This window comes from Rhincodon typus, chromosome 4 (assembly GCF_021869965.1).
Source record: "Rhincodon typus isolate 14 chromosome 4, sRhiTyp1.1, whole genome shotgun sequence".
Classification (NCBI taxonomy): Eukaryota; Metazoa; Chordata; class Chondrichthyes; order Orectolobiformes; family Rhincodontidae; genus Rhincodon; species Rhincodon typus.
In genome coordinates this window covers 24,543,784-24,568,783 of record NC_063335.1, presented here as the reverse complement: position 1 = coordinate 24,568,783, position 25,000 = coordinate 24,543,784, and the positions used below count along the sequence as shown (strand labels likewise).

Sequence of the window (25,000 nt, the reverse complement as noted above, 5' to 3'; positions counted from 1 at the left end):
AAGGGTCACTCGACTCAAACTCTCATTTCTCTCCACAGATGCTGCTGAGCTTTTCCGGCAATTTCTGTTTTTGGATCATGTTCCTGTGGTTGTTCATTATAGGCAGAGTACAGGCCAAATTCAACTGGATCATGCTGACAAAACCCAAAAGAAAACATCTACTGTTAAATAAGATTCTGCAATTAAGCACATTTATTGAACAATCTTGAGTGCGCTGATAACTATACTCACAAGTAATTTAAGCTTATCAGCCACCCTTGTAACATGGGTCATTTAAGACCATAAGACCGCAAAATGTAAGAGCTGAAACAAGCCATTCAGCTCAGCGGGTCTGCTCCCCCATTCAATGAGATCAAGAGCGATCGGATAATTCTCACCTCCATTTTCCTGCCTTTTCCCCATTACCTTTGATTCTCTTACTAATTAAAAATCAGTCCGCCTCAGCTTGAATAAAATTAATAGACCAACCTCGACAGCCCTCTGTGATAAAGCATTCCACAGATTCACTACCCTATTAGAAGAAATGCCTCCTCCCCTTTTCTTAAATGGGTGACCTTTTTTTTTGAGATTATGCCCCCTGGTTCTCATCTCTCCCAAAAGGGGAAACCACATTTCTGCATTTACTCTGTCAAGTCCTCTAAACATCTTGTATGTTTCAATAAGATCACCTCTCATTCTCCGAAATTCCAACGAGTACAGGCCCAACCTATTCAACCTGTCTTCCTATCTGAGATCAGTCTCGCAAACTTACTTGAATGGACTGCCTCCAAAGCCAGTAAAACTGTCCACAAACTGTACCTTACACGTGGTCTGACTAGTGCCTAATATCATTTTAGCAAAATCTTCCTATTGTTATACTCCATTCCCTTTGAAATAAAGGCCAACATTCCATTTGCCTTCCCTATTACCTGCTGAACTTGTACGGTAACTTTTGTGATTTATGCACAATGACTCCCAAATCGCTCTGTGCTATAAATTACTGCCATCTTTCCAAATTTAAATAATATTCAGCTAATCTATTTGTCCTGCCAAAATACTCACACATTATATTCCATCTGCAAACTTCTTGCCAACTGGCTTGACCCATCATATCCTTCTGCAGACTCTGCTCTGTGTGTGTGTGTCTGTGTGTGTGTGTGCATGCGACAGAGAGATAGACAGTGTGTGAGACAGAGAGGGGGGGGGGGTGGGGGTGGGGGGTGGGGGGAAGAGAGAGCGAGAGAAAGAGAGAGAGAGAAAGACAGAAAGAGAGAAAAGAGAGAAAGAGAGAGAGAAAGAGAGAAAGAACGAGAGAAAGAAAGAAAGAAAGCAAGGAAGCAAGAAAGAAAGAAAATGAGAGAGTGTCTGTGTGAGTGTGTGTAGGTATGTGTGAGAGAGTGTGTGCCTGTGGGAGAGTGTATAGTGTGGTGGGGTTACCTGTAAAGTGACATGAACCCAAGTTCATTGTGATGAGGAATGTTCCTGGTTCCATTGGTTCGTGGGTGCTGAGTTTCTGTAAGAATTCTGTAGTGCTGTGACAGAAGCTGAGGACTTCCTGTACGATGGGTTTCAAGATGCCTACGACATAGTCAGAGAGGTACTCACACAAGGTCTCATTGCCTGGTATGATGAGACATTCAGGTGAGTTGGCTTTGTGTATGTTCAGAAGGCAGTAAGAGTTCCCTATGTGAGAAGTATGCAGAATGAGAGTGCGTAGGGTACTCTGAAGGACTGGATCAAAAGTCTTGATCAGTCTGTTGAGTTGACTGGTGTGTTTTTTGGTTGGATCAGCAGGTAGCTGTCTGTAGTGTTCCTGGTTGTGCAGTTGCCTGCACACTTCCTTGCAGTAGTCTGTTCTATTCTGTATGACGATGGCTCCTCCTTTATCTGTTGGTTTGATGACAATGATGCGATTGGTCTTGAGAGCATGGATGGCGTTGCGTTGTGCTGGGTGACGTTTTGCGCTACCTTGTGAGTGCGGCTGATGAGTCTGGAGTTCACACATTCCCTGATAGCTTGTTCAAAAAGCATACAGTTTGTAGACAGTCAATGTGGCATTTTGTAAATTCCTACTTTGGAAATAAAAGCAGCCTGACTCGAAGTTAAAACACAGACAGATTCTAAACAAGGCCTCACATCTAAAATCCATTGTCTGACCTGAGGTGTCACCTCTGGTATATTGATAAAACCTTTAGTTATCTTGGGACAGTGACTTGAAAGAAATTCTATGATTTGCATATTAATCAATCGAAACCTATATCTCCTTTCTAACTGATTAAAGATTTAACAGCCATCTTAGGTTTGTTCAATACATTCACATCAGTTCTATGACCGTTTGATCTTTTGCTTATAAATTCTGTGTCTGACACCACCTCTCTCACTAACACCTGAAGAAGGAGCAAGATTCCGAAAGCTTGTGTTTTCAAATAAACCTGTTGGACTATAGCCTGATGTTGTATGATTTTTGACCTTGTTCACAACGAAAGCACAGTTGTTTTTTCACAGGGGCTTAAATAAGCAGACCCATGGAAAACCCATCCACAGGTATCATGAGGACTGACGTTTGCATTGACAGCTGCTTCCTTACGCCATGGAACCTCAAACATCATCATGAAGCAAATGACCACCTCACATGGCAGCCTGGTAAAATATCCCTAAATTGAGCTTTTAATTATTTACACTGGTCATCTACCTTCAGTTAGTGAGCAGCCAAGCAGCTGTCATTTCTACTTTTGGGAAACGTTTCCAGCAGCTATCCCAACATGGCTGCAAGACATTTTACCAGCACCATGCCTCTTGCCAGTTATTCCAAGGCTGGTATAATCCCAGGCATGATCCCCTGAATTTGATAAACCAATAGTTAGTCTTTACCAATTTCTTAGTTGCTTAAAGTATAATTATGTTTCTTAAGATTATGACAAAGGTGGCTAATTAAATGAGTGTCACCAAAAATAGCAAGTGTGCTTGTGACATCATTGGAATCTTTACTATTTTGGTCAGATGTATGGATATCATGGAACTTCAGACAAAACCTCATTGCTCATTCAGTTCTTAGCAGCAGTTGTAATGGGTGTGAAGCATTCACACTTCTCTGACGTAAAATATCTGGGCCAGTGAGGTAACATATTGTAATTCAGGAACGTAAACTAAAAATATCTTGGGTGTATAATGTACATTTATGAAAATCTCCTAACTAACAACATTGGCAGCAGTACTGCTAACCCTAACATCTAGATCCTGAACATCAAATGGTACTTAAGAAAAATCAGGAACAATAATATTTCTTGATTTCTCCACCATCTATTTTTTTTTCCAAGACACTGGCTAGTAGTTCAAATGACCTATTGATAGGCTGCTGAAATGCTTGTTTGGTGTGGGAATTAAATCATAATATGTTGACGCAGGGCCTAACCTTTTACTTAGTGAAATATTCTCACATACACGTTCTCCAGCCAGTAACACTGGATTGTCAATACATGCTGCAATCTTAGCTGTTTTCACCCCACCGTCTGCCCTGCCAACTCAGTCATATTAAACTCATTTTTTTTTTCTGATGAAGGGTCTAGGCCTGAAACTTCAAAAAGCCTTCCTGCTCCTATGATGCTGCTTGGCCTGCTGTGTTCATCCAGTTCTACACCTTGTTATCTTAAACTCTGTAGTATTGCTTCACGGGCATTCTGACTGAGATAAACTAACTCAGCACAGATTAGAGTTTGACAATACTTCCTGATCTTTTGACTCAGATAGAGAAAACTTTGCAACAACTGAGAAACAGATAAGTGATATTAAACTAGTGGGAGTGCGATTAAACAACTCAGGTTTTGCAAACAGGCTGTGAAAATTATATAGAGGCTCTAGAGAATATGCAAAATGTATTTATTAGACTGCCACCAAAGTGAGAGATTATAAGCACCAAGATAGATTAAACAGGTTGGGCTCTGGAAAAGATTGAGGAGTGACCAGACAGGGGTCCTTAAGGTTATGAAAGTGTTTGACAGGATAAAGGTAGAGATGATATTTCATAAGATCGTCATTAATAAATCCGCTAAGAAATTCAGGAGGAACATCTTTACCCAGTAAGTGATTTGAAAGTAGAACACACCAACATAGGGAGTTGAAGTGAATGTCAAACAAGTATTGAAGGGCAAGCTAGATAAGTAATTGGGAGAAAGGAATGGGATAATATCTTGATGGGGTTGATGAAGAGGGGTGCAAGACAGCACAGAAGCATTCAAGGGAAGCTGGATAAGCATGTGGTAAGATGTTCCTATGAGCAAAGAAACTGGGATGAAAGCACTTGACTGAATGGTTTGTTTATGATCTGTAAACACTATATAATATTTTGTAACAACCTGTCAGAAGAACAGACATATTATTTCTTACTATTATTCCAAGTAAAATATTTAAATAAATACCTCATAGCGCTAAAGAATGCGCAGAAGGGTTGTATTATGCAATGGTAGTGTCGAAGAAAATTGGTACAGCAGGAGAAAAATATCCAATTATGACTAGGAAAATGGAATAAGTTAACATACAAATCTGTATAAATTCAAAATATTACAATTGAAAGTACAATACTCAAGGTCAGTTCTATATCCAGCTTACTGATTCAAATATCATGCATAGAACAACAATTCAAGATTAATTAACCTCAAGGAAACCAGCATTTTCTAGTCAATTTGATTGACTTGATCTCTTTCCATGTTCAATTGCCAATGTTCACACCAAGTCTTCATCGAAAGTACACTTTGAGCCTTAGAAGAACAAGCAGACAGCTTATTGAAAATAATGCTTTCACATGTACCAGAAAAGAGCCAACAAACATAAACATCTCTGTGTTTTGATGCCATATTGGGTGTTAAAATACTACCATCAATATATTATTCAAATTGTTTTGAAATAATTCAGGCATAAAATGTTTTGTACCTTAACTTCAAGACATAAATATGACTTTAATCAGTAAGACTTTTGGCTAGTAATGATGAGCTCTTCAATGTTGTGGTCACTGACATTAAAAAAAGTCTCTCTTATTATTTGATTTTCTTTCCTTTTCTTTGATTTTCTTCCCAAGACCACTCTATCCATTGTAACTGAATTAGAACTAGTTACCATATCCACAACTTGTAAATATATAGTGTCTTGAAATTCAAAAAACACTCTAAGATCCTAAATTGTTGTCAATACATGGTGCCAGCTGCTAACCATAGAGGCAAGTAGCACAAGTCAGGAAATCTCCTGACGTGACAAACTGGCCTCAGTTTAAAGGGATCAGGACACCTGATGCATGCTCTGCATGACAGAAATGCAATAAAGTCATGCACACTGACTCTGATTGCAGCGGCCATGGGACAGATGTGGACCACAGCAATTAGAAGACCTATCTCAGTCCTCTGGGACCTCAGTGTACCACCTTTCACAACCACACTCAAGGAGCATCCATGTTAATTCATACCCCAATAGCCACTAATACTGTATTCACTATTAGCAACCCTCAAGAGCCATATAGAGATGAAAGGAAAAACACGTCTAACAATCCAATCCAGCACTCTCACGTACACACTTAACAGAGGGGGAATAGCTCCCATATATAAAAACCATTCAGAGCATTTAAATCTCCTCTCCACCCCCACTGCAGTGTTCAGTTATGAAGATAGGTTCCCATTCACAACCCACACCAAAAACTCCTCTCATAGCCTCTTTGAAATGTCAATCAAAATGCGAACTGACCCAATCCCATTTCAGCTAAGTGTTTTTTGAACATTTTAAACTTCATGGAAGCATCAATGATAACCTCAGCTGCAATAGTAGCACTTGCCAAGACAGACTGCACAGTAAGTCCTCACATAAAGTTGGGGTTACATTCCTGAAAATCACAACCTTAAGTGAAATGACTTTACGTGAATCATAAGCTCCTAAAGAAAACAATACTAAAATTGAATTAGACTCCCACAACATTTCTTGCCCAGAAACAATGTCCAGTTTGAAATACTATATTGGACATGTGTAGGCCTATGCATTCTTAGCTAAAGTATTTTGCAAAATAAAATAAACCACTTAATTGAAAGAAATGCTGTATATCTGGATTTTTTTGGAGTTTTCTCAGGTGGAAAAAAACTTTAAAACATGAGTTAAAATGCTGTGTATACTCAAATACCCATATTCATAAACAAAATAAGCTTTAAAATAAAAATATAATAATGCAATAATCAATGACAATGCAGGAAACAAATGGTTTTTTAAAAATTACCCTCACCTACGGTAGTTTTGGTTTGACCAGACTCCATCTAGTGGAGAAGATCATCAATGTAAGTACCAAATGAAGTAGCAGGACTAATTGTACCATTTGATGCCTGCCACTAGATGGAGAGCAGGACTTCAGTCTGAGTTCAGAATTGAAGCCAGCAGCCACAAGGGGAGCAGCTGAAGTTCCTAGTTATAGAGTCGTAGAGATATACAGCACAGAAACAGACCCTTCTGTCCAACCCGTCTGCACCGACCAGATATCCTATACTGATCTAGTCCCATTTGCCAGCATTTGGCTTATATCCCTCTAAACCTTTCCTATTCATATACCCATCCAGATGTCTTTTAAATGTCACACCTGTACAAGCCTCCACCACTTCCTCTGGCAGCTCATTCCATACACGCACCACCCTCTGCATGAAAAAGTTGCCCCTGAGGTTCCTTTTAAATCTTTACCCTCTCACCTTAAACCTATGCCCTCTAGTTTTGGACTCCCTTCCACTGGGAAAAATATGTTGACTATTCACCCTATCCATGCATCCTCCTCATGATTTTATAAACCTCTAAAAGGTCACCCCTCGGCCTCTGACACTCCAGGGATAAAAGACCCAGCCCATTCAGCCTCTTCCCTATAGCTGAAATCCCCCAATCCTCACAATGTCCTTGTAAATTTTACCAGTGTAAAAGTAATAGGCTTGTGACAGTGGGAAATTTCAACTTCCTCAACATTAACTGGTCGTTATAGTGTGAAAGGTTTAGAGGAACTTTTAAAATACTTTCAGCACAGGTTTTTAAGCCAGTATGTAGAAGTCCCAACAAGGAAGGGGAAGCTCCTGGCTTTTTTTTAAGTTAACAAAGGCAGACGAGTGGTTGAAGTTACAGTGGGGGAGCATTTCACAGACAGTTATCATACCTCTTTTAGATTCATGCTTGTGTGGAAAGGACAAGGAAGGGCCTACAATCAAAGTTCTAAACTCGTAGCAGCAACAGCTGTGGCTTTTAAAGATAAGATCACAGAAGGGAACGGGAGCTGAGGGCTTAAGAGGAGCTAAATAGCCACAATCCTAACATCTATCCGGCACTATATAAAAACTGCCCGGGTATGTTTTGTCCACAAACAGCAGGACAAATCCAAACCAGCCAATCATCGCCCTATCAGTCTACTCTCATGCATTAGAAAAGTGATGGAAAGGGTCGTTGACAGTGCGATCAAGCCGCACTTGCTCAGTAATAACCTGCTCGGTTTTAGATCTGCCAGGACTACTCAGCTCCTGAAATCATTACTGGCCTTAGTCCAACCATTGTGGTGAGGAGAGACTGACTGCCCTCAACGTCGAGTCAGCATATGACACAGTATGATATCAAGGAACCCTAGCAAAACTAGAATCAATGGGAATCCATGAGGGAACTCTCCACTGATTGGAGTCAGACCTAGCACAAAGGAAGGTGGTTGTGATTGTTGGGCGTCAATTATCTCAATTCCAAAATACTACTGTAGGAGCTCTTCAGAATGGTGTCCTAGGAGCAATCATCTTCAGCTATTTTATCAATGATGTTCCTTTTATTGTAAGATCAGAAGTGGTAATGTGTAATTGCACCATTCGTGACTCCTTAGACAATGAAGCTGATCATGTTCATATGCAGCAAGACCTGGATAATGTTCAGATTTGGGCTGATTAGTGGCAAGTAACATTCATGCCACACAAGTTCCAGGCAATGACTATCCCAAACAATGGAGAATCTAACCATCTTCCCTTGAATTTCAAATCGTATTACCATTGTTGAATCCCCAACTATCAATCCCCTGGCGGTTACCATTGACCAGATCTGAACCGCCTATTTAAGTACTGTGACCACAAGAAAAGGCCAGAGACTGGGAATCCTATGGCAAGTACCTCACCTCCTGACTCCCCAGTGCCTGTTCAGATGTGTGAAGGAGTACTCTCCACTAGTCTGGATGAGTGCAGCTCCAAAAAGACTTTAAAAACTCAACACCATTTAGGACAACATGTGCAGGTGCTGATGTTGGACTGGGGTGGACAAGATCAGAAATCACACGACACCAGGTTATAGTCCAACAGGTTTATTTGAAAACACAAGATTTCAGAGCCTCGCTCCTTCTTTGGGTGTTAATGAGGTGGTATCAGATACAGAATTCATGAGTAAACAATCAAAGGGTCAGAGGATCAAAGGCACCCTTTGATCTTTTACTCATAAATTCTGTCTCTTATACCACCTCACTAACACCTGATTCGTGAGGCTCCGAAATCTTGTGTTTTCAAATAAACCCGTTGGACTGTAACCTGGTGTTGTGTGATTTCTGACCTCATTTAGGACAAAACAGGCTGCTTGATTGAAACACTGCCCACCACCTTCCTCATTCACTCCACGCACCACTAGTGTACAGAGACAGCAGTGTAGACTGTCTACAAGTTGCATTGCAGTTACTCATCAAGGCTCCTCCCTCAGACTCTTCTAAATGTGCAACTCTACCATCTAGAAGTATAATGGCTACAGATACATGGGAAAACCACAATCTCTAAGTTCCCATCCAAGCCATTCACCTTCCTGAGGTGAAGCTATATCACTGTTTCTTTACTGTTGCTGAGTCAAAATCATGGAAGTCTCTGCTTAAAAGTACCTATTCCATACAGAATTCAGTGGTTCAAGAAACCACCTATTCAAGGGAAATTAAGGAGAGATAGTAAATGCTGACTTAGTCAACAATGCTCACAGCTAACAAATGGATAACAAAAAAAAGCAAAGAAGGAGAAAAAGAGGAACTAAAGGCAAGAGACAGCAGGATACTCAGCATGGCTGAGGCAAAGTCTGGAGCCAGATAGGAGCCAGGCTGTCAAATGTGCTGAGTGCTAGGGCGACAGCCAGGCCAAGACCCAAGGTGGGAGTGAAATCAGGAGTGAAAGGAGCAACTCAAGTTCCTGGAGGTAAAAAGGGGCATTGAAAGTAAAAATGGACTTTGGGAATGGGAGGGCAGGTGGATGACAGGTTTGAGGATTGGTTTCTCTCAGATTCTAGAAAACCACACCTGGAAATGACCTAGACCTTGGTGATAGGGCACAGTTGAAAAATTTGCAGATGAGCAGAAACTGGGAAGCATTGTAAAACTGTGAGGAGAATAGTGTAGAAGTTCAAAAGGACATAGACAAGTTATTGGAGTGGGCAGATGAAGTTCAATGTGGAAAAAGTAAGGTGATTCACTTTGGAAAGAAAAACAAGGAGGGGCAAAATGAAATAAAGGGTACAGTTTCTGAAGAGGATACAGAAGCACAAGGATCTGGTTATGCATGTTCTTGACAGTGCAATTAACAAAGCATGCAGCATCCAATGTTTTATTAATAGAGTCTTAGAGTACAAAGGCAGAGGGATTGAGAACAAGAGGGTACAGGTTTAAAGTAATTAGTAAAAGAACTAAAAATATTAGGAGAGAAAACTTACATACAGCAAGCAGTTAAGGTCTGGGATGGATGAAGGCTGAATAAGACTGTTATTTGAAAAGCAAAACATGCAGTTATGGGGAGAAGACAGGAGAATGGCACAAATTGAAATGGTCATTCGGAGAGCTGGCACAGACACAAAGGGCCTCATGGCCTCCATCACTGTTGTAACAATTCTGTGATTCACTAACTCGGGTTGGATTGGCTAGTCTGTCTGATGAAGATGTTACTCATAGCATTTGCAGTCAAAAATTGTGAATGCAATGTTCAAATTTGGTCAATGAACTTGATAGATAGCACTGTATTGACTGGGCCCATCCTCTTCAACATGTATTCATCAGCTTTCAAAAGATACTCAGCTCTCATTAAGATGGGAGCAGACTATAATGTCATTCAGCAAACATTATGCCTATATCTAACATCTTCCAGTATCTAATCCCCTTTGGTTAATCTTAAATTCCTCAGCAAATGTTTAGGTGATCATTAAAGATTTAAATCCAATCGTTGCAGCAGATATTATAAATGTAGCTGTAGCTATTCAAAAATTCCAGAACTCATTTGAAGTGATGAGTTTAGGCAATGACTTATTATCTGTATTCAAACTGAAAGTCTGTACTAATGGGTGAACTATATCATTAATTGTGAATATCTTTATTACCGGAACACTGCTTTGCAGGCCTGCAGGAATAGTAGTGGAGATTAAAGCAAAAAACCGCACATGCTGGAAATCTGAAATAGAAACTCAGCAAGTCTAGCAGTATCTGTGGACAGTGACAGTTAATGTTTCAAAACGTTCTCTCTCTACATATGCTGCCACACCTGTTGAGTTTCTCCAGCAAGTTCTGTTTCATAGTCGTGGAGCTAACATTTACCCCGATAAAGCTTCACTTTTGCAGCAAAGCATTACAAATTTGCACCTTTCTTTCACGTAGCCAGGTTTTATATTATTTCCAATTACATTTTTGCTCAATTGCTGTTGACAGCAAAATGGTCTTCAAGGCTTAGTCCAGGGTGTTACCTGGGATAGCACAAAGGTAAACATTTCAGTCCAAAAATATTGCAACAACAAAACAGGAACATGAAGCTGTATTTTGATTCCTATCTATTCAGTGCTCTGGGTTCTTAAATCTTGATATAAACTTACATACCAATGAGCAACAGGGCTGCTAATGTGCAGTGCTTGAACTGATCCATATCAATGTTACAACCTTTATATAATGCTTCATAGAATGAAATTCAAAATCCATCCACATGTAGTCCACCTTTCAGAACTCTTTCAGTCTTCAAAATACTCAGCATAACCTAAAGAATTCCTGGGTTTTTGCAGTTTGTTAAAGTAGTAAGTAGTCAAATGCAATCTGTTTAGCACAACATCTAGAAAATTTACTTTACTAAAAGAGATCTAATAGCTTAATCAAGCATCTCAGAACTACAGAATCAAAGAATTGTTATGATGCAGAGAGAGGCCATTTGCTTCAACATGTCTGCACCAGTTAGGAACAACCTCTCAATCCTGTTCCACCATTCAAAGGCTGATCTATGGCCTAGCTCCATGTACCTGCCTTTGGCCCATATCCCTTAATACCTTTTCTAATCAAAAATTCATCCATCTCAGATTTAAAATTAACAACTGATTAGCATCCACTGTCACTTGTGGAAGAGAGTTCCAAACATCTACCTTTGTGTGTAGAAGTGCTTCTGAACATCTCTCCTAACAGTCTGGCTCTAATTCTCAGCTTATGTCCCCCAGTTCTACAATCCCCAACCAGTGGAATCCTAAGGTGTATTGCCCAGAACTGCTCAGAGTACTCCAAGTGGGGTAAAAATAATTGAAGCCTTAACACAGATCCTTGTGAAATACCACTGGTCATATCCTGCCAATTTGAGCGATCAGAGGTTCTTTGAGCATTTGGACTTAGTGTCAGTCTCCTGCGTTTTCCCCATAACCTTATGCATTGTTTCTATTTAAGTAATCATCCAGTGCCCTCTTGACTTTCTCAACTGAACCTGCCTCCACCACATTTCCAGGAGTGCATTACAAATCCGAACCACTCATAAAAACATATTTTCTCACTTCATATTTGTTTCTTTTGAAAAACACTTTAAAACTGTGGATCTGGTACTCCTGAACTACTCCACCCTAGAATCTTCTGTCAAATTTCCCCTTGGCTTTCTTCTCCCCAAGGTAACCAGTCCCAACTTCAAGAATCTATCCTTGCAACAAGAGTTTCTCATCTCTAGAAACATTATTGTAAGCCTCTTTTGTACTTTCTGTTACATGCACACCCTTTCTAAAGTGTAGCACCCAGAACTGCATACACTACTCCACTGATGACATTAGAATTTATTAGCATGTAATAAGATCTTATACTACAACTTTCGGAAACAGATATTTGTCCTTAAAGGATCAAAGACACAAAAATAGTGTCAGTAGATCGGAGGTTAATTTATCAAATAGTTGTCACCTGGCTATTTAATTTGTTTGATTTCCTACTATGTAGCCCAAAACATAATCCACTTACCCAGGCTGCACAATGATGAGCTTAAGTAGTTCATTAATCATGGTAAAAAAGATCCAATAATACAAGATTCGGAAGTGGGGAAAAGGGGGACTAGCTGGGCTATATTTCATTCAACCTGGTAGAATAGGGAGATGCTGAAGATGCTTACCTTAATAAGCTACTTCAACATAATGATTCACTTTTTCTCGACTGTTCCTGGAATGCATAGCAGAATTTACAGGTTGCGAGCGTCATGGGGAAACAACAGTGACATGGTGTGAATTTCATTATAAGGAAAGCTTTCATTTAGATTTTGGAGTCAATACAGATTTGATGTGATTTGAATCAAATTATTAATTAGAGCCTATGAACTAAACCCTATAGCCAAAGGGAAATAACAATAATGTAAAAATTCTCAACCATGTGACAGCACACGCAAGACATGAATATGATCATAGAACCAAGGAAATAAAAACTAGAAAATACTATAAATGGACACAGAAACGTGAAAACTATATGACTGGATGAGACAATGTATTTAACAGACAGAGGTGTCAGAAAATGTTATGCTGTCAGCCACATGTAGAATTTTTTTCTTGCAGTATTTACATGTAACTGTCAAGAACTCTCAAATTTTGTTTAAATAACAAGATACAAATAAACTAACTAAGTTATCATAGGTTTTTAGTCAATCTAGAAACTACAACATTTCATAAAATACTTTTTCAAAAATGTATTTTTGAACCTAAAAAAAAATCTATAATCAGATATTTCCAATTGCCTTTTGTAAAAATGGAGATCCAAGTCATAAAAGTTGCAAATAAAAAAATAAAACTATTCTGGAGCACTACATTTAAATACACAGATACAAACCTGAAAGAAAAAAAATGATTTCCTCCTGTGGTTAAGCAGCACAATTTGGGCAAAATATTTATTATAGATCTTGAAGGAAACCTTATAGTAATAATGTCTAAATCATGTAGGAGTTTCATCATATATATTCTCATGAGAGATAATAAAAATCTGATTTAAAAATAAATAAGCACATCAATTAGCAACTAATTTAGTAATGAATAAAAGGCTTGCAAGACTAACCTTTGATTGTACATGCCCTTAAAGTTATAGTTGGCTCTGTAGTTGGGCAGTGGCTTTGGCTCCAGTGGTCTATAGATAGCAGGTTCTCCTCTCTTCATCGCAAGACCATTCAGCTCTACAGTTGGTGTTATACTACCTGAAACACCCAAAAAATGCATTCAATAACCTCAAAAAACATGATTAAACAATTGAACCTTTTTCATTGAATCCTTACAGTGTGGGAGCTGGCCATTCGGCCCATCGGCTCCACATTGATCCTCCAGTGAGCATCCCACCCAGAGCCGCTCCCCTTACTCTATAATCCTGCACTTCCCAGGGCTAACCCACCTGGACATCTCTGGACACTATGGGTAATTTAGCATGGCCAGTCCACCTAGCCAGCACATCTTTGGACTATGGGAGGAAACTGGAGCATGCGGAGGAACCCCACACACATATGGGGAGAATATACAAACTCCACACAGACAGTCACCCAAGACTGGAATCGAACCTGGGTCCCTGGTGCTGTGTGGCAGCAGTGCTAACCAATGAGCCACCATGCTGCGCATTTTTATTCACACTCTTTGTTAAAATCAAATTACGTTGACACATAAACCTATGTTTTTTTGTTTAATATTCACTCTAGGACAAATACTACAGTTACTTAATAATTCATCAGTATTACTGGCAGATATGAAAGGTTAACCAAATTAATGTTCTTTTTCTTGTACAGCTTTATGTATTTTGATCAATCTTTATTGTTTATGATGTTATGACATACAAATAGGGGACCAATATCCTGCAGTTCCTATCCACAAACTTCTACCTTCTTAGGTTACGTTACAAATATTCAACATGTTGGGGGTCGAAGTAAGGATTATTAGGATACTGGGCGGAGTGAGATGTGGTCTTGCTCTGTGCGGTTCTAGTCAAAAAAAAAAGTGTTCTTAACCCAACATCGCAGAGGCAGAAAAACCTCCCTCTACCTATAAGGAGCCCAGATTTTCCAATGGTCAAATTAGCATTTCTGCTGCGTAGATGGGAGTTGCACATTGGGATCCTGCAGAATCACCGACATAGCAGACTACAAGGGAAATTGGAAATGCTCTGGGCAATTCATCTACACATGAAACCGTCCACATATATCTATTTAATTCAGAGAATTTGGAAGGCTCTGTTGCCGCTAAGTAAACAGTTACTTAGGTAGACAATTAAAATCTAGCCTAAAGCTCGAGTAACTATTAAATGGACCCTCCAACTTACTCCACTCTCAAACCACTAACAGAACCCAGACCCTGACCCAAGACACCATCCTTTTTGCCTGGGATCCAACACTCACCTCTCCTCTTGTAACCTGAAAGCTCCCTGTTCCTGCACAGGACAGCGTTCCCTCTGCCTATAACACACCACCCTCTCTCCCCTGCAGAACCCAGCTGGTCCCAACAGCTCAGTTCTCTGTCATCCTGAAACTATACCAACTCCTCGACCACCAGTCAATCAACACCCCTACCCCTTAAGCCCCTTCTCGGACTCGACAACTTCCCACCCATCCCCCACAAACTCACTCCTCTCTGCCTGGGACCTGACACACCCCCATCAAGGACCCACCACCCCACCCTCAGCCCAGCCCGATTTCTTCATCCCACTTGACCTATCCTAAACATTCCACACTTACCTGCTCCATTCCCACTTTGCTCCTTGGTACACTACCCATCTGACAGCATATTTCCCCGATACCTTACTTAGCTGGCACTCTACCATAGTACCCACCCACACCGGCACCCTAATCTCACACATACCCTTTTACAGGAGCTGTCAAAGTTGCTGTCTATGGTGCTAGATACATAAATGACAGATTATGGCAACCGGCTGTGTGGTAAAGGGGGTGTGCTTTGTCTTCCCATGACTAGCCTGCACAATGAAAGACCTGTCAGTTTTAAAGCGTTCTGATCAGAACCTCCTGTCAGAAATGTGAATGTGAATTTCTCAATGTGAAAAAGGAGCACAGTGGCAATTTGAGCATGATGGCACTCCTTGGAAAACCCAGCCCAACTCAAATTTTTTTATAATTTTGATGACTGAAAGACATGCAGACTTGCATTTATATAGCATTGTTCACAATGTTAGGACACTCCAGAGTACTTTACAGCCAAAAAGTACTTTCGAAGAGTGTCCTAACATTGTGTTCTAACATTTTCGAAGCGTAGTCACTGTCGTGAAGCAGGAAATGTGGCTGCTTATTTGCACACAATAAGCTTTTTGCAATTGATAACATTTTAGAGATGGTAATTGAAGGATAAATATTAGTCAGGACATGAGGGAGAATTCCCCTGCTCTTTTGAAAACAGCCCCATTGGATCTTTTACATCTGCCTGAAAGAGGCATAATTTGCACACAACACAGCACCTCTGACAGGGCCTGGACTTTTGTGTTTAACTGTCTGGTACAGAACTTCGAAACACAACCTTCCAATTCAGAAACAGGCCACTGGTCAAGACGTTCATAACAAGTTGACTCTTGATTCCATGGCCTTCTGATTTTAAGGTTTAAACTAGCTAAAACAATTATTATTTGTTGGAGGATGAATTGCGAAATTTGGGTCAAATCTAATAAATCCTTAATACTGTTGACAAGATATACAAAAGAATCTGGATGTCCTCGTACAACAGTCATTAAAGGTAGTCAGACCATAAGACTCAGGAGCAGAATTAAACCATTTGCCCATCAAGTCTGCTCTGCCATTTGATCATGGCTGATATGTTTCTCAATCCCATTGTCCTGCCTTCTCCCTCTAACCCTTGATCCTCTTACTTATCAAGAACCTATCAATCTCTGCCTTAAAGACATTCAATGAATTGGCCTCCACAACCTTCTGTGGCAATGAATTCCACAGATTCACCACCTTCTGACTGCAGAAATTCCTCCTCATCTCAGTTCTAAAGGGCAGTCCCTTCACTCTGAGCCTATGTCCTTGGGTCCTAGTTTCTCCTACTAGTGGAAACATCTTCTACATAATAATGATAGCAGATAAAAGTGATAGTGTTTCCATTATAACCCTTCAACTGTTTTTCTGTCCACAAATGCTGCTGGACCCACAGATTCTCCAGCATTTTCTTGTTTGTTCCATATCTTCTGCATCCACAAATTTTGCTTTTATTTTCCTAAGATTTTATTTTAGTAATTAGGATAAGGGTAGCAGATACATGGGAACACCATCTCTTGCAAGTTTCCTTCCAAGTCACTCACCACATTGACTTGGAAATATATTGCAGTTCCTTCAGCATCACTGAGTCAAAATCGTGCAACTCCTTCCCTAACAGAACTGCAGGTCCAGCTACAGCAAATGGACTTGAGTAGTTCAAGATGGCAGTTCACCAACAATCTCTCAAGAACAACTGGGGATGAGCAATAAAAGCTGGCCCAATCAGTGATGCCCATGTCCCATGAGTGAATTCAAACAAAAAAAAATAGGTTGTGAACAGTGTCTCTGCCATGTTTCAAAATGTGAGATGGCAACACATTTGGGAATGAAAGAGAACAAAAAGAAATGAAAGGAAGGTTGGTGATGTGACAAGAACAGAGTGGTAGAGCACAGATTATGTTGGGAAAGGGATGATAACAGCAAATCTGAAAGAGAAAGGGACAATATCTGAGAAGTAGAACTATTTTCATGTCTGCTGACATGCATAACAAGAAGAAAAGTTAACAACTTCGTGAAAATGTTTGCACAGGTGTAGCAGCTTGGTCTCATAGATAAAATAATCTCAGAGTGGATAGGGAGAGAAAAAAACTGAGAAAGATCTTGGTTAATGACAAAATCATAGGGATGATTTGATTGGGCAAGAGAATGTGGTGAATGGGGATTGGGGTGAGTACAGAGGCAGGTGATCAGATGGTTTCCAACTTAATAACAAATAAAGGAGCCCTTCAAACTTCTTGTTGGAGATGATAGTAGGGGACCCAGAAAAGAAGAGCTGAAAAGAAATGTTCCTTATTTCCGTTATGAAAGTTGGAGATTATTCGTTCAACATTAGTTCACTACTCAATTGGCAAAGCTGCAGAATAGACGACAAATTATCCAGACTTAACACGATGTTCATGTTATCCCACAAATTTCAACAGTCTATCAGTTATGTCTGTAAGTAACAAGCTTGAATAATGAGACCATAGGGTACTACTGAAAGATTTCTTACATCTGCATTTCCTACATTACTACAATGACTACACTTCTAAACTACCAAATTGGCTTTAAAGGTGTCTACTGGTCATGAAAACACTATATAAAGGCAAATTTCTTAATTTTCTTTATCTGCATTGTTAAATTGAAAGGCTTAAAAACACTAATGGAAATAGCACAACTGGGGCTCTTGCTGATGTATTCTTCACCAATCTGGTACGCAAGTTTATTGGTATACAAGTATACAAATACATTCTCAAGAAACAACACAAGTCCTACTGCTGTATGACTGTCACTATAAAAGTGAAAAATACTTGCCATTATGCTTTATTGAAATCGTAGGCTAACCAGGATTAATTTAAGGGGGAAATTTAGAAAAACACAAGAGGGAGAAAGGGATGGAAGGTTGAGCTGATAGGGTTAAATAAAGAGGGGTGAAAAGATGCTCATTTGGAGCATAAACCCCGACATGGAGCAAATGTTTCTATGCTGCACATTCTATGTAATCAATGCAAAAGCAATGAACAACAAAATGAAATTAAAACCTTTGCATTCTATAAATGCTATATGCAAAGTATATAAATTGTCACACCAGCTTTTAGATAATATATGTGATTGGTTAGCTAGTTTGCAATGCAGAATGACACCGAAAACGTGGGTTCAATTCCTACACCAGCTGAGATTACCATAAAGGTTCTGCCTTCTCAAACACAGGTCATCCATTTTGGTAGAAATAACAGCAAAATGGACTATGTTTTAAATGGTAAAAAATTGCAGCACGCTGCTGTGCAGACGGACTTGGGTGTCCTTGTGCATGAATCGCTAAAAGTAGGATTGCAGGTGCAGCAGGTAATTAAAAAGGCAAATGGAATTTTGTCTGTCATTGCTTGAGGGATTGAGTTTAAAAACAGGGAGGCTATGCTGCAGCTGTATAGGGTTCTGGTGAGGCCAAACCTGGAGTACTGTGTGCAGTTTTGGTCTCCTTACTTGAGAAGGGATATACTAGCACTGGAGGGGGTGCAGAGGAGATTCACTCGGTTGATTCCAGAGTTGAGAGGGTTGGCTTATGAGTAGACACTGAGTAGGCTGGGATTATACTCATTAGAATTCAGAAGAATGAGGGGAGGTCTTATAGAAACATATAAGATTATGAAGGGAATAGATAAGGTGGAGGCAGGGAGGTTGTTTCTGCTAGCAGGTGAAACTAGGACTAGGGGGCATAGCCTCAAAATAAAGGGAAGCAGATGTAGGACTGAGGTCAGGAGGAACTTCTTCACCCAAAGGGTTGTGAATCTGCGGAATTCCCTGCCCAGTGAAGCGGTTGAAGCTACCTCGCTGAATGTGTTTAAGGCAAGGCTAGATAAATTTTTGAACAATAAAGGAATTAAGGGATATGGTGTGCAGGCAGGTAAGTGGAGCTGAGTCTCAAAAAGATCAGCCATGATCTTACTGAATGGCGGGGCAGGCTCGAGGGGCCGGATGGCCTACTCCTGCTCCTAGTTCTTATGTTCTTATGTTCTTATACCCCTCACCTGAAGCATGGTGACCTTCAGGTTAAACTCACCACCAGTCCTCTCTGTCTAATGAGAGAGCAGCCATATGGTCCTCTAAGACTATGGCTATCTTACTTAACTTGATGCAAATATGAAACTCAAATAATTAGCATGAAATGCTCCAGTACCTGGATTATTATTCATAATAGTTTTTGGTGGCCGTGGACATGGTTTTGGGAGATTAGTCTCACTCAGTGCTTTGGCTGCAGCAGCATGTTGAGCCTTTTTAATACTACTTCCTTCTGCTTCCCAGCTTTGATCTCCAAGAGTCAACTGTACAGTGAAGATCTGTATGAAAAGAAAATCAAAACCAATTACACCAATGATTGACATTTATGATGTTCTGTAAACATCTCAGAGTCCATCAAAATTTAAAACAGCAACCTCACCAGGGCATATACAAAATACTTCCAAATTCAACATTTTTAACCTGCCATTCTAATAAAGTAAACTTTATCAATTTCACAGAATTAGTCATTTAAAGAAGAAGTCAGTTTCCAATAAATTGTTACAGAACTTAGTTCTTATGCTTAATCATTCTTTGCATAAATAATTGGACACAGCTAAGCAACTGGCAGTACAGCTGCTAATGGTTGAGTGATGGGAAGGGGAGATGCACTGCTGGTAAGAGTGAAAAGAACAGATAGCTGGGCCAGAGGAAATTTCATAGAACGGGAGCATGAAGTCAGTGATGGAACTCAAACAAAAGGATGATAGTTCTAAACTCAAGACGTTGCCAAGGCAGCGAGAACAGGGGTGATTCAAAAGTGGAAGTTGGAGCAGAGTAGGATACATGCAGTAGAACTCTGGATAAGCTTCAGATTGTAATGATGCAGGCTGTGAGGCTGACTAGGGCAGCCTGGAATAGCTGAGTCTGAAGATTACAACTTCACAAATGTGGATTTCAACATTAGATGAGGTAACATAGGTTCAGAGAGGCTATTTAGCTGAGAAATGATGCTGGTAAATACCATACATATTCTTAAAGACATAACAAATTTTGTCCCATGACTTTAATAGCAATATTATACTATTAGCGTTTATTTGGAGACTCGGTTGGTAGCACTCTCAACATTGAGCCTTCTGCAGACTCACAATTTTTGGGGCAAGGAGATTCATGAGGGCCTTGCACTTGCTGTTGAAAGTAAAGTCGTGTCGAAAGGGGAAGGGGGAGGCCATGTATTAATAAACTACAGTAAATATTAACTGAAGCTGTGGAGGATCCAGTGACTAACTTCAGTAAATGTAGCACACACCATTCAGGATCCAGTCATGAGACTACATTTTGCACTAAATATAAACCACACTGGTGAGAATCCATTCCCTAAATGATTAAAAATTTTGCAGATAAAATGAGAGTTGATTGATAGTGAAGTAGAAATCAGGGAGATATAAATGAATTAGTCAAGTGGGCAGAAAAATGAAAAGCTGAAGAAGTTTGAGGTAATGCATTTGCAGAAGACAAGCAAGACAAGGTATACACAATAAACTGGAGGACTCCGAGAAATATGGAGGAATAGGCTGCATGTCCACAAATTCCAGAGGATAACCAGGCAAGTAGAACATGTGGTCAGAGAAGCATGCAGGAAATTTTCCTTTATTGCCTGCAACCTAGAATATAAAATGGAACAACTTTGAACCACTTAAAACATTAACTAGGGTGTACCTACAGTATTGAGTACAGTTCTGATGATATGACATCTGCATGACATGAAGGATGCAATTTCACCAAAGACAAAAAACAGGGCAGACTTGCTGCCAAGTCAGAATTTTAGTAATTTGAAAAGATTAGAAAGGCTGAGGTCTTCTTCAAACAAAGGAGGTTAAAGAGAGATTTAATTGAGCTTTATAAAATTCTACTACATCTAGATCGAGCGGATTGGAAAGACCTATTTCTGTTAGCAGACAAAATCGATTTTGAGGATACACAGATTTAAAACAGTTAGTAGAAGGATTAGAGAAAATTTCAAGAGACTTTTTCACTCAGAGGATGATGCATTTGAGAGCTCTGTGGCTGAAAAGCTGGCAGAGGCAGAAATCCAGATCACATTTTAAGTGAAATTTGGATATACACTTGAAGGTAGAAATCTATAGCACATAGAACAAGAACAGAAAGTGGGATTAGGTTGGATAACTCTTTTAAAGCCGGATAAATAATGATGGGTGAAATGTATTTTTCCCTGCGCTGTAAAGCTTTTAAGTTTTTAAATTATATGACATTCATAGTTTACACTAAACATAATCCACACCATTAAGGCTCCAATAATTAAACAACGGCAACTGTAAACTACACAAGTGAGAAAGGAATACAGTGTCTGTTTGTAAAAGACTGCAGAATTGCATGAAGCACAGCATCTCTGAAAAGTGGTAGGGTGATGTAAGTGGTAAATTGTCTGTGAAAGGGGTGTGGGTTGGATGAAATAAAAGGTGGGATTCTTCAGATGGCGAGAGCACGTCATCAACCGGAAGTCAGAGAAGAATGCACCTTGCTGATAGCAATGCTGTAGCTATTCAATACTCCACGTAGGACTAATTGTCTTTAGTTAGAACATCCCTCCCTTACCTGGGGAAAAAGCCCTCTACGGAGAGATACCCGTCAGTATAACTGGGGGCAGCTCTCTAGTCCCAGCATCAACTCCAGGAACAGCAACCGCTGCTTGTACTGCACATTTTTCAATGAGCCTAAGTGCTGCATGTGCACCGTAGAGGTGACTACTGGAAGTGGAGGCCAGGCCTGACCTGGATGGGGTGTGGTGGGGTCTTGTTGTAAAGTTTGGATGCAAAAAGAGTATTCAGAGGCAGGGGAAAGAACCTGGTGTGGTTTGGGCCCTGCTCAGGAAAAGAGGCCAGTGATAGAGGTGCCCGCCCCACCATCTTGAGGGCCGAGCAGGCTTAGCTACCAAGCTTTACTCATCCATCCTTAATCTCCTGCCACCAATCACAAAATTGTCCTTGGTAAGAAACAGCCCTTATGTGGCCATTAATTGGCTATGTAAAAACTTCAACCTGTTTGTTTCCTCTCCACCTATCCTCTCCTCTATCCATCTTCTATCCGCCTCCCACTCTCTCCCTATTTATTTCAGAACCCCCTTCCCCTCCCCCTTTTCTGATGAAGGGTCTAGGCCCGAAACGTCAGCCTTTCTGCTCCTATGATGCTGCTTGGCCTGCTGTGTTCATCCTGCCCTGCACCTTGTTGTCTCGGATTCTCCAGCATCTGCAGTTCCTACTATCTCTCACCCAATCCCTGACAGGTTTGGGGTGGATGAGTGGAATACACAGCAGTAAGGGTTTTATCAATAAATGCTAGGCTAGCCAGTGATGCCCACATCCAGTAAATAAAAAGGTCTTGTCAGGGGTGGGAAAAGAGGTGGGTGTGTGATAAAAATCCCAGCATGGTCTGTAGTACCTGGTTCTCCTTCACCAATCACAGTGCTGGCAGGTTTCACCTGGGTATAGGGTGGCCAGCTCTGAAACTGCCTGCTCCTCTAATTATTATGACTGTGTCATTAAATATCTCATTCAGAGCATAAGGAGTGACAGATTCAGATTTTGGAGCAGTTTCACTGGCTACACATGGAATTTGAGGCAAACCAGATATATGGAGGCAGATACACAGTGAGGAGCCAGACATGGCAATTAAGAAGGTGCACAAAATGGATAATGGTTTGAAGGTGACTAGGCCACTGGCACACAGACACCATCACCATCAGCACAAATTTCAACAAAAGTGGTACGTAGGCACTTAGGTAGCACAGGGTGTTGTCACCCTGCTGGCATTGTGACGAGGGGATTATGTTTCAAACACAATTGGGAGGCCACCTGAGCACATGGAAAGTGATTGCTGGGAATGGGAGGTTGATTCATATGTTACAGACTCAGTGACACCAAGGAGTTACACAGGAATGATAAAGTTCTAGCCATGAGGAAGGCAGAGAAGAAAGCATTGGTTTGGAGGCTGAAGTCAAAGCAAACTTCAGATGACCAAGAACAAGTGCTGGAGGGATCAGAAAGTTACATAACATGGTGCAGCACTGCTCACCCCATGCTCTGAAGTACTCAAAGTCACTGTGGCTTTGATAATCTTCACCTCTGGCTTCTTCCAAGGATTGGCTGTGTATATAAATGATGTCTCAGAAATTCTGTAGGTCACTGACATTTTTTTAGCCAAAGTTGGGAAGACACATACAATTTCAGACCTCGCAATCATGGTGGCAGTGTGTTTCACCTCCATCACTGTATTCCCCCAGTGCAAGTGTTATAATCCAGTTAGGGACCATTAGTTTATAAAGAAAAATCCAAACTTCATTTTAGCCAAAAAAACAACTATGCCACAAATTTCACATTTTTTTAAAAATCAAAACAGAAATGTACTTGTGTATAGAGCAAATTAAATAAAGCAAATACAAGTATGCTACCTTGATAGTTTATAACCACATATGTTGTTATGTACTCAGATTTATTTAAACTCCCCCAAGAATCCTCTTACATTAATGCATGCCACAGTCCACTGGAAACTATCCTTAATTTACCTTAGCTCCAGCTATTCTCACACGTAAAGCTTTCATTTACCATGTCTTGACTGTGGATGCCTCAGCTCTTGGTTCTAGTTACTTTTCCAATACTTCCAAGCTAATTCAGCTGATTTTAGTTTCTTTTCACAAGATTCTGTGGAGGACCTCTGTAGATTCTTCCATCAGTTTTAAACTAGGCAATCTTCCAGCTTCTGTTTCCTCACAAAATTCAAACAAAATTCAAACTGAAATTAAGACTCGTTCACTTACACATAGTGAATGAAGAAGTTAGGTTTTACACTGCAGGTCTAACTCTTATTTACTTTGGCTGACATTTAGTGAGCCACAATTAACACATGTGGTGCAAACTGCAATGGACCCTTTCAGCTAGCATCTTGATCAATTGTAAGCAGAAACTTTCTTAGGTTCTTGGGTTTAGTTTCAAGTGCAGACTGAGAAACTTGGGACAGAAAGAACTGTGATAATCTTTAAAAAGGGTAATTACGTGGGAATGAGGGCAGAGTTGGCTGAAGTGGACTAGGAAAGAGGTTTAACAGAAAAGATGGTTGATGAACAATGGTAAACATTTAAAAAATGTTAATCACCCAGAAAAAGGGAGGATTCTAGGTGGGGTTAAACTGACCATAGTCAACCAAGGAAGTTTTGGACAGTATCAAATTGAAAGGAAAAACATGCAATATGTCAAAGATTAGTGATAAATCAAAGGATTGAGAAAGTTTTAAAAGGCAACAAAAGTTCACCAAAACAAAAAATGAAGATAGGGAAAATAAAACTATGAGGGCAACTAGAGAGTAACATGAAAAGTGACAGAAAAAGCTTCTTTAAATATACGAAAAGGAAGAGACAGGTCAAAGTGAATGCAGGAACATTAGCAAACTGGGGAAATAACAATGGAAGCCAGGAAATGGCACAGGAGTTAAACAGATACTTTACATCAGTTTTTATAGTAAAGGTTACTAACAGCATTACAAAAAATATTAAATAATTACGGGATACAAAATGAAGTAGTGCAAGATAGCAGACAAAGACACATCCCTTCCTGGCGTGCTCAATGCTTTCTATGCTCAGTTTGAGCGGAGTGCCAGTGGCGCGGTCATGCCTGCCCGACAGCCCTGGACACACCTGTTCCCTCTGTCACCACTGCAGACATCAGCTTTGGTCTTCCTGGGAGTCAACCCAAGAAAAGCGACAGGCCCGGACTGTGTCCCTGGCAGTGCACTGCGATCCTGAGTGGACCACCTGGCAGAGATATTCACCGGCATCATCAACCTCTCCCTCCTACAAGCCAAAGTCCCCACCTGCTTCAAGAAGACCACTATCACCCCCATACCCAAAAAGGCACATGCAGTGTGCCTTAATGACTACTGCCCAGTGGCTCTGACCTCTACATTAATGGAGTGCTTCGAGAGGCTGGTCATGGCCCACATCAACTCCAGTCTCCCAGCCTGCCTCAATCCCTTACAACTTACTGGTGAAACAGGTCCAC

General features: G+C 40.4%; 1 protein-coding gene across 1 annotated transcript in view; it reads right to left on the bottom strand.

The window, feature by feature from the left end:
- Positions 1–25,000, bottom strand: part of stau2 (staufen double-stranded RNA binding protein 2) — a 263,804-nt gene that overhangs the window by 208,765 nt on the left and 30,039 nt on the right. Inside the window, exons 5-7 of the mRNA XM_048595666.1 lie at positions 19,111–19,270; positions 13,274–13,409; positions 12,352–12,394 (exon numbers count right to left, since the gene is read on the bottom strand). Of these exons, the coding sequence (XP_048451623.1) occupies positions 12,352–12,394; positions 13,274–13,409; positions 19,111–19,270 (339 nt within the window). The remainder of the gene's footprint in view (positions 1–12,351; positions 12,395–13,273; positions 13,410–19,110; positions 19,271–25,000) is intronic.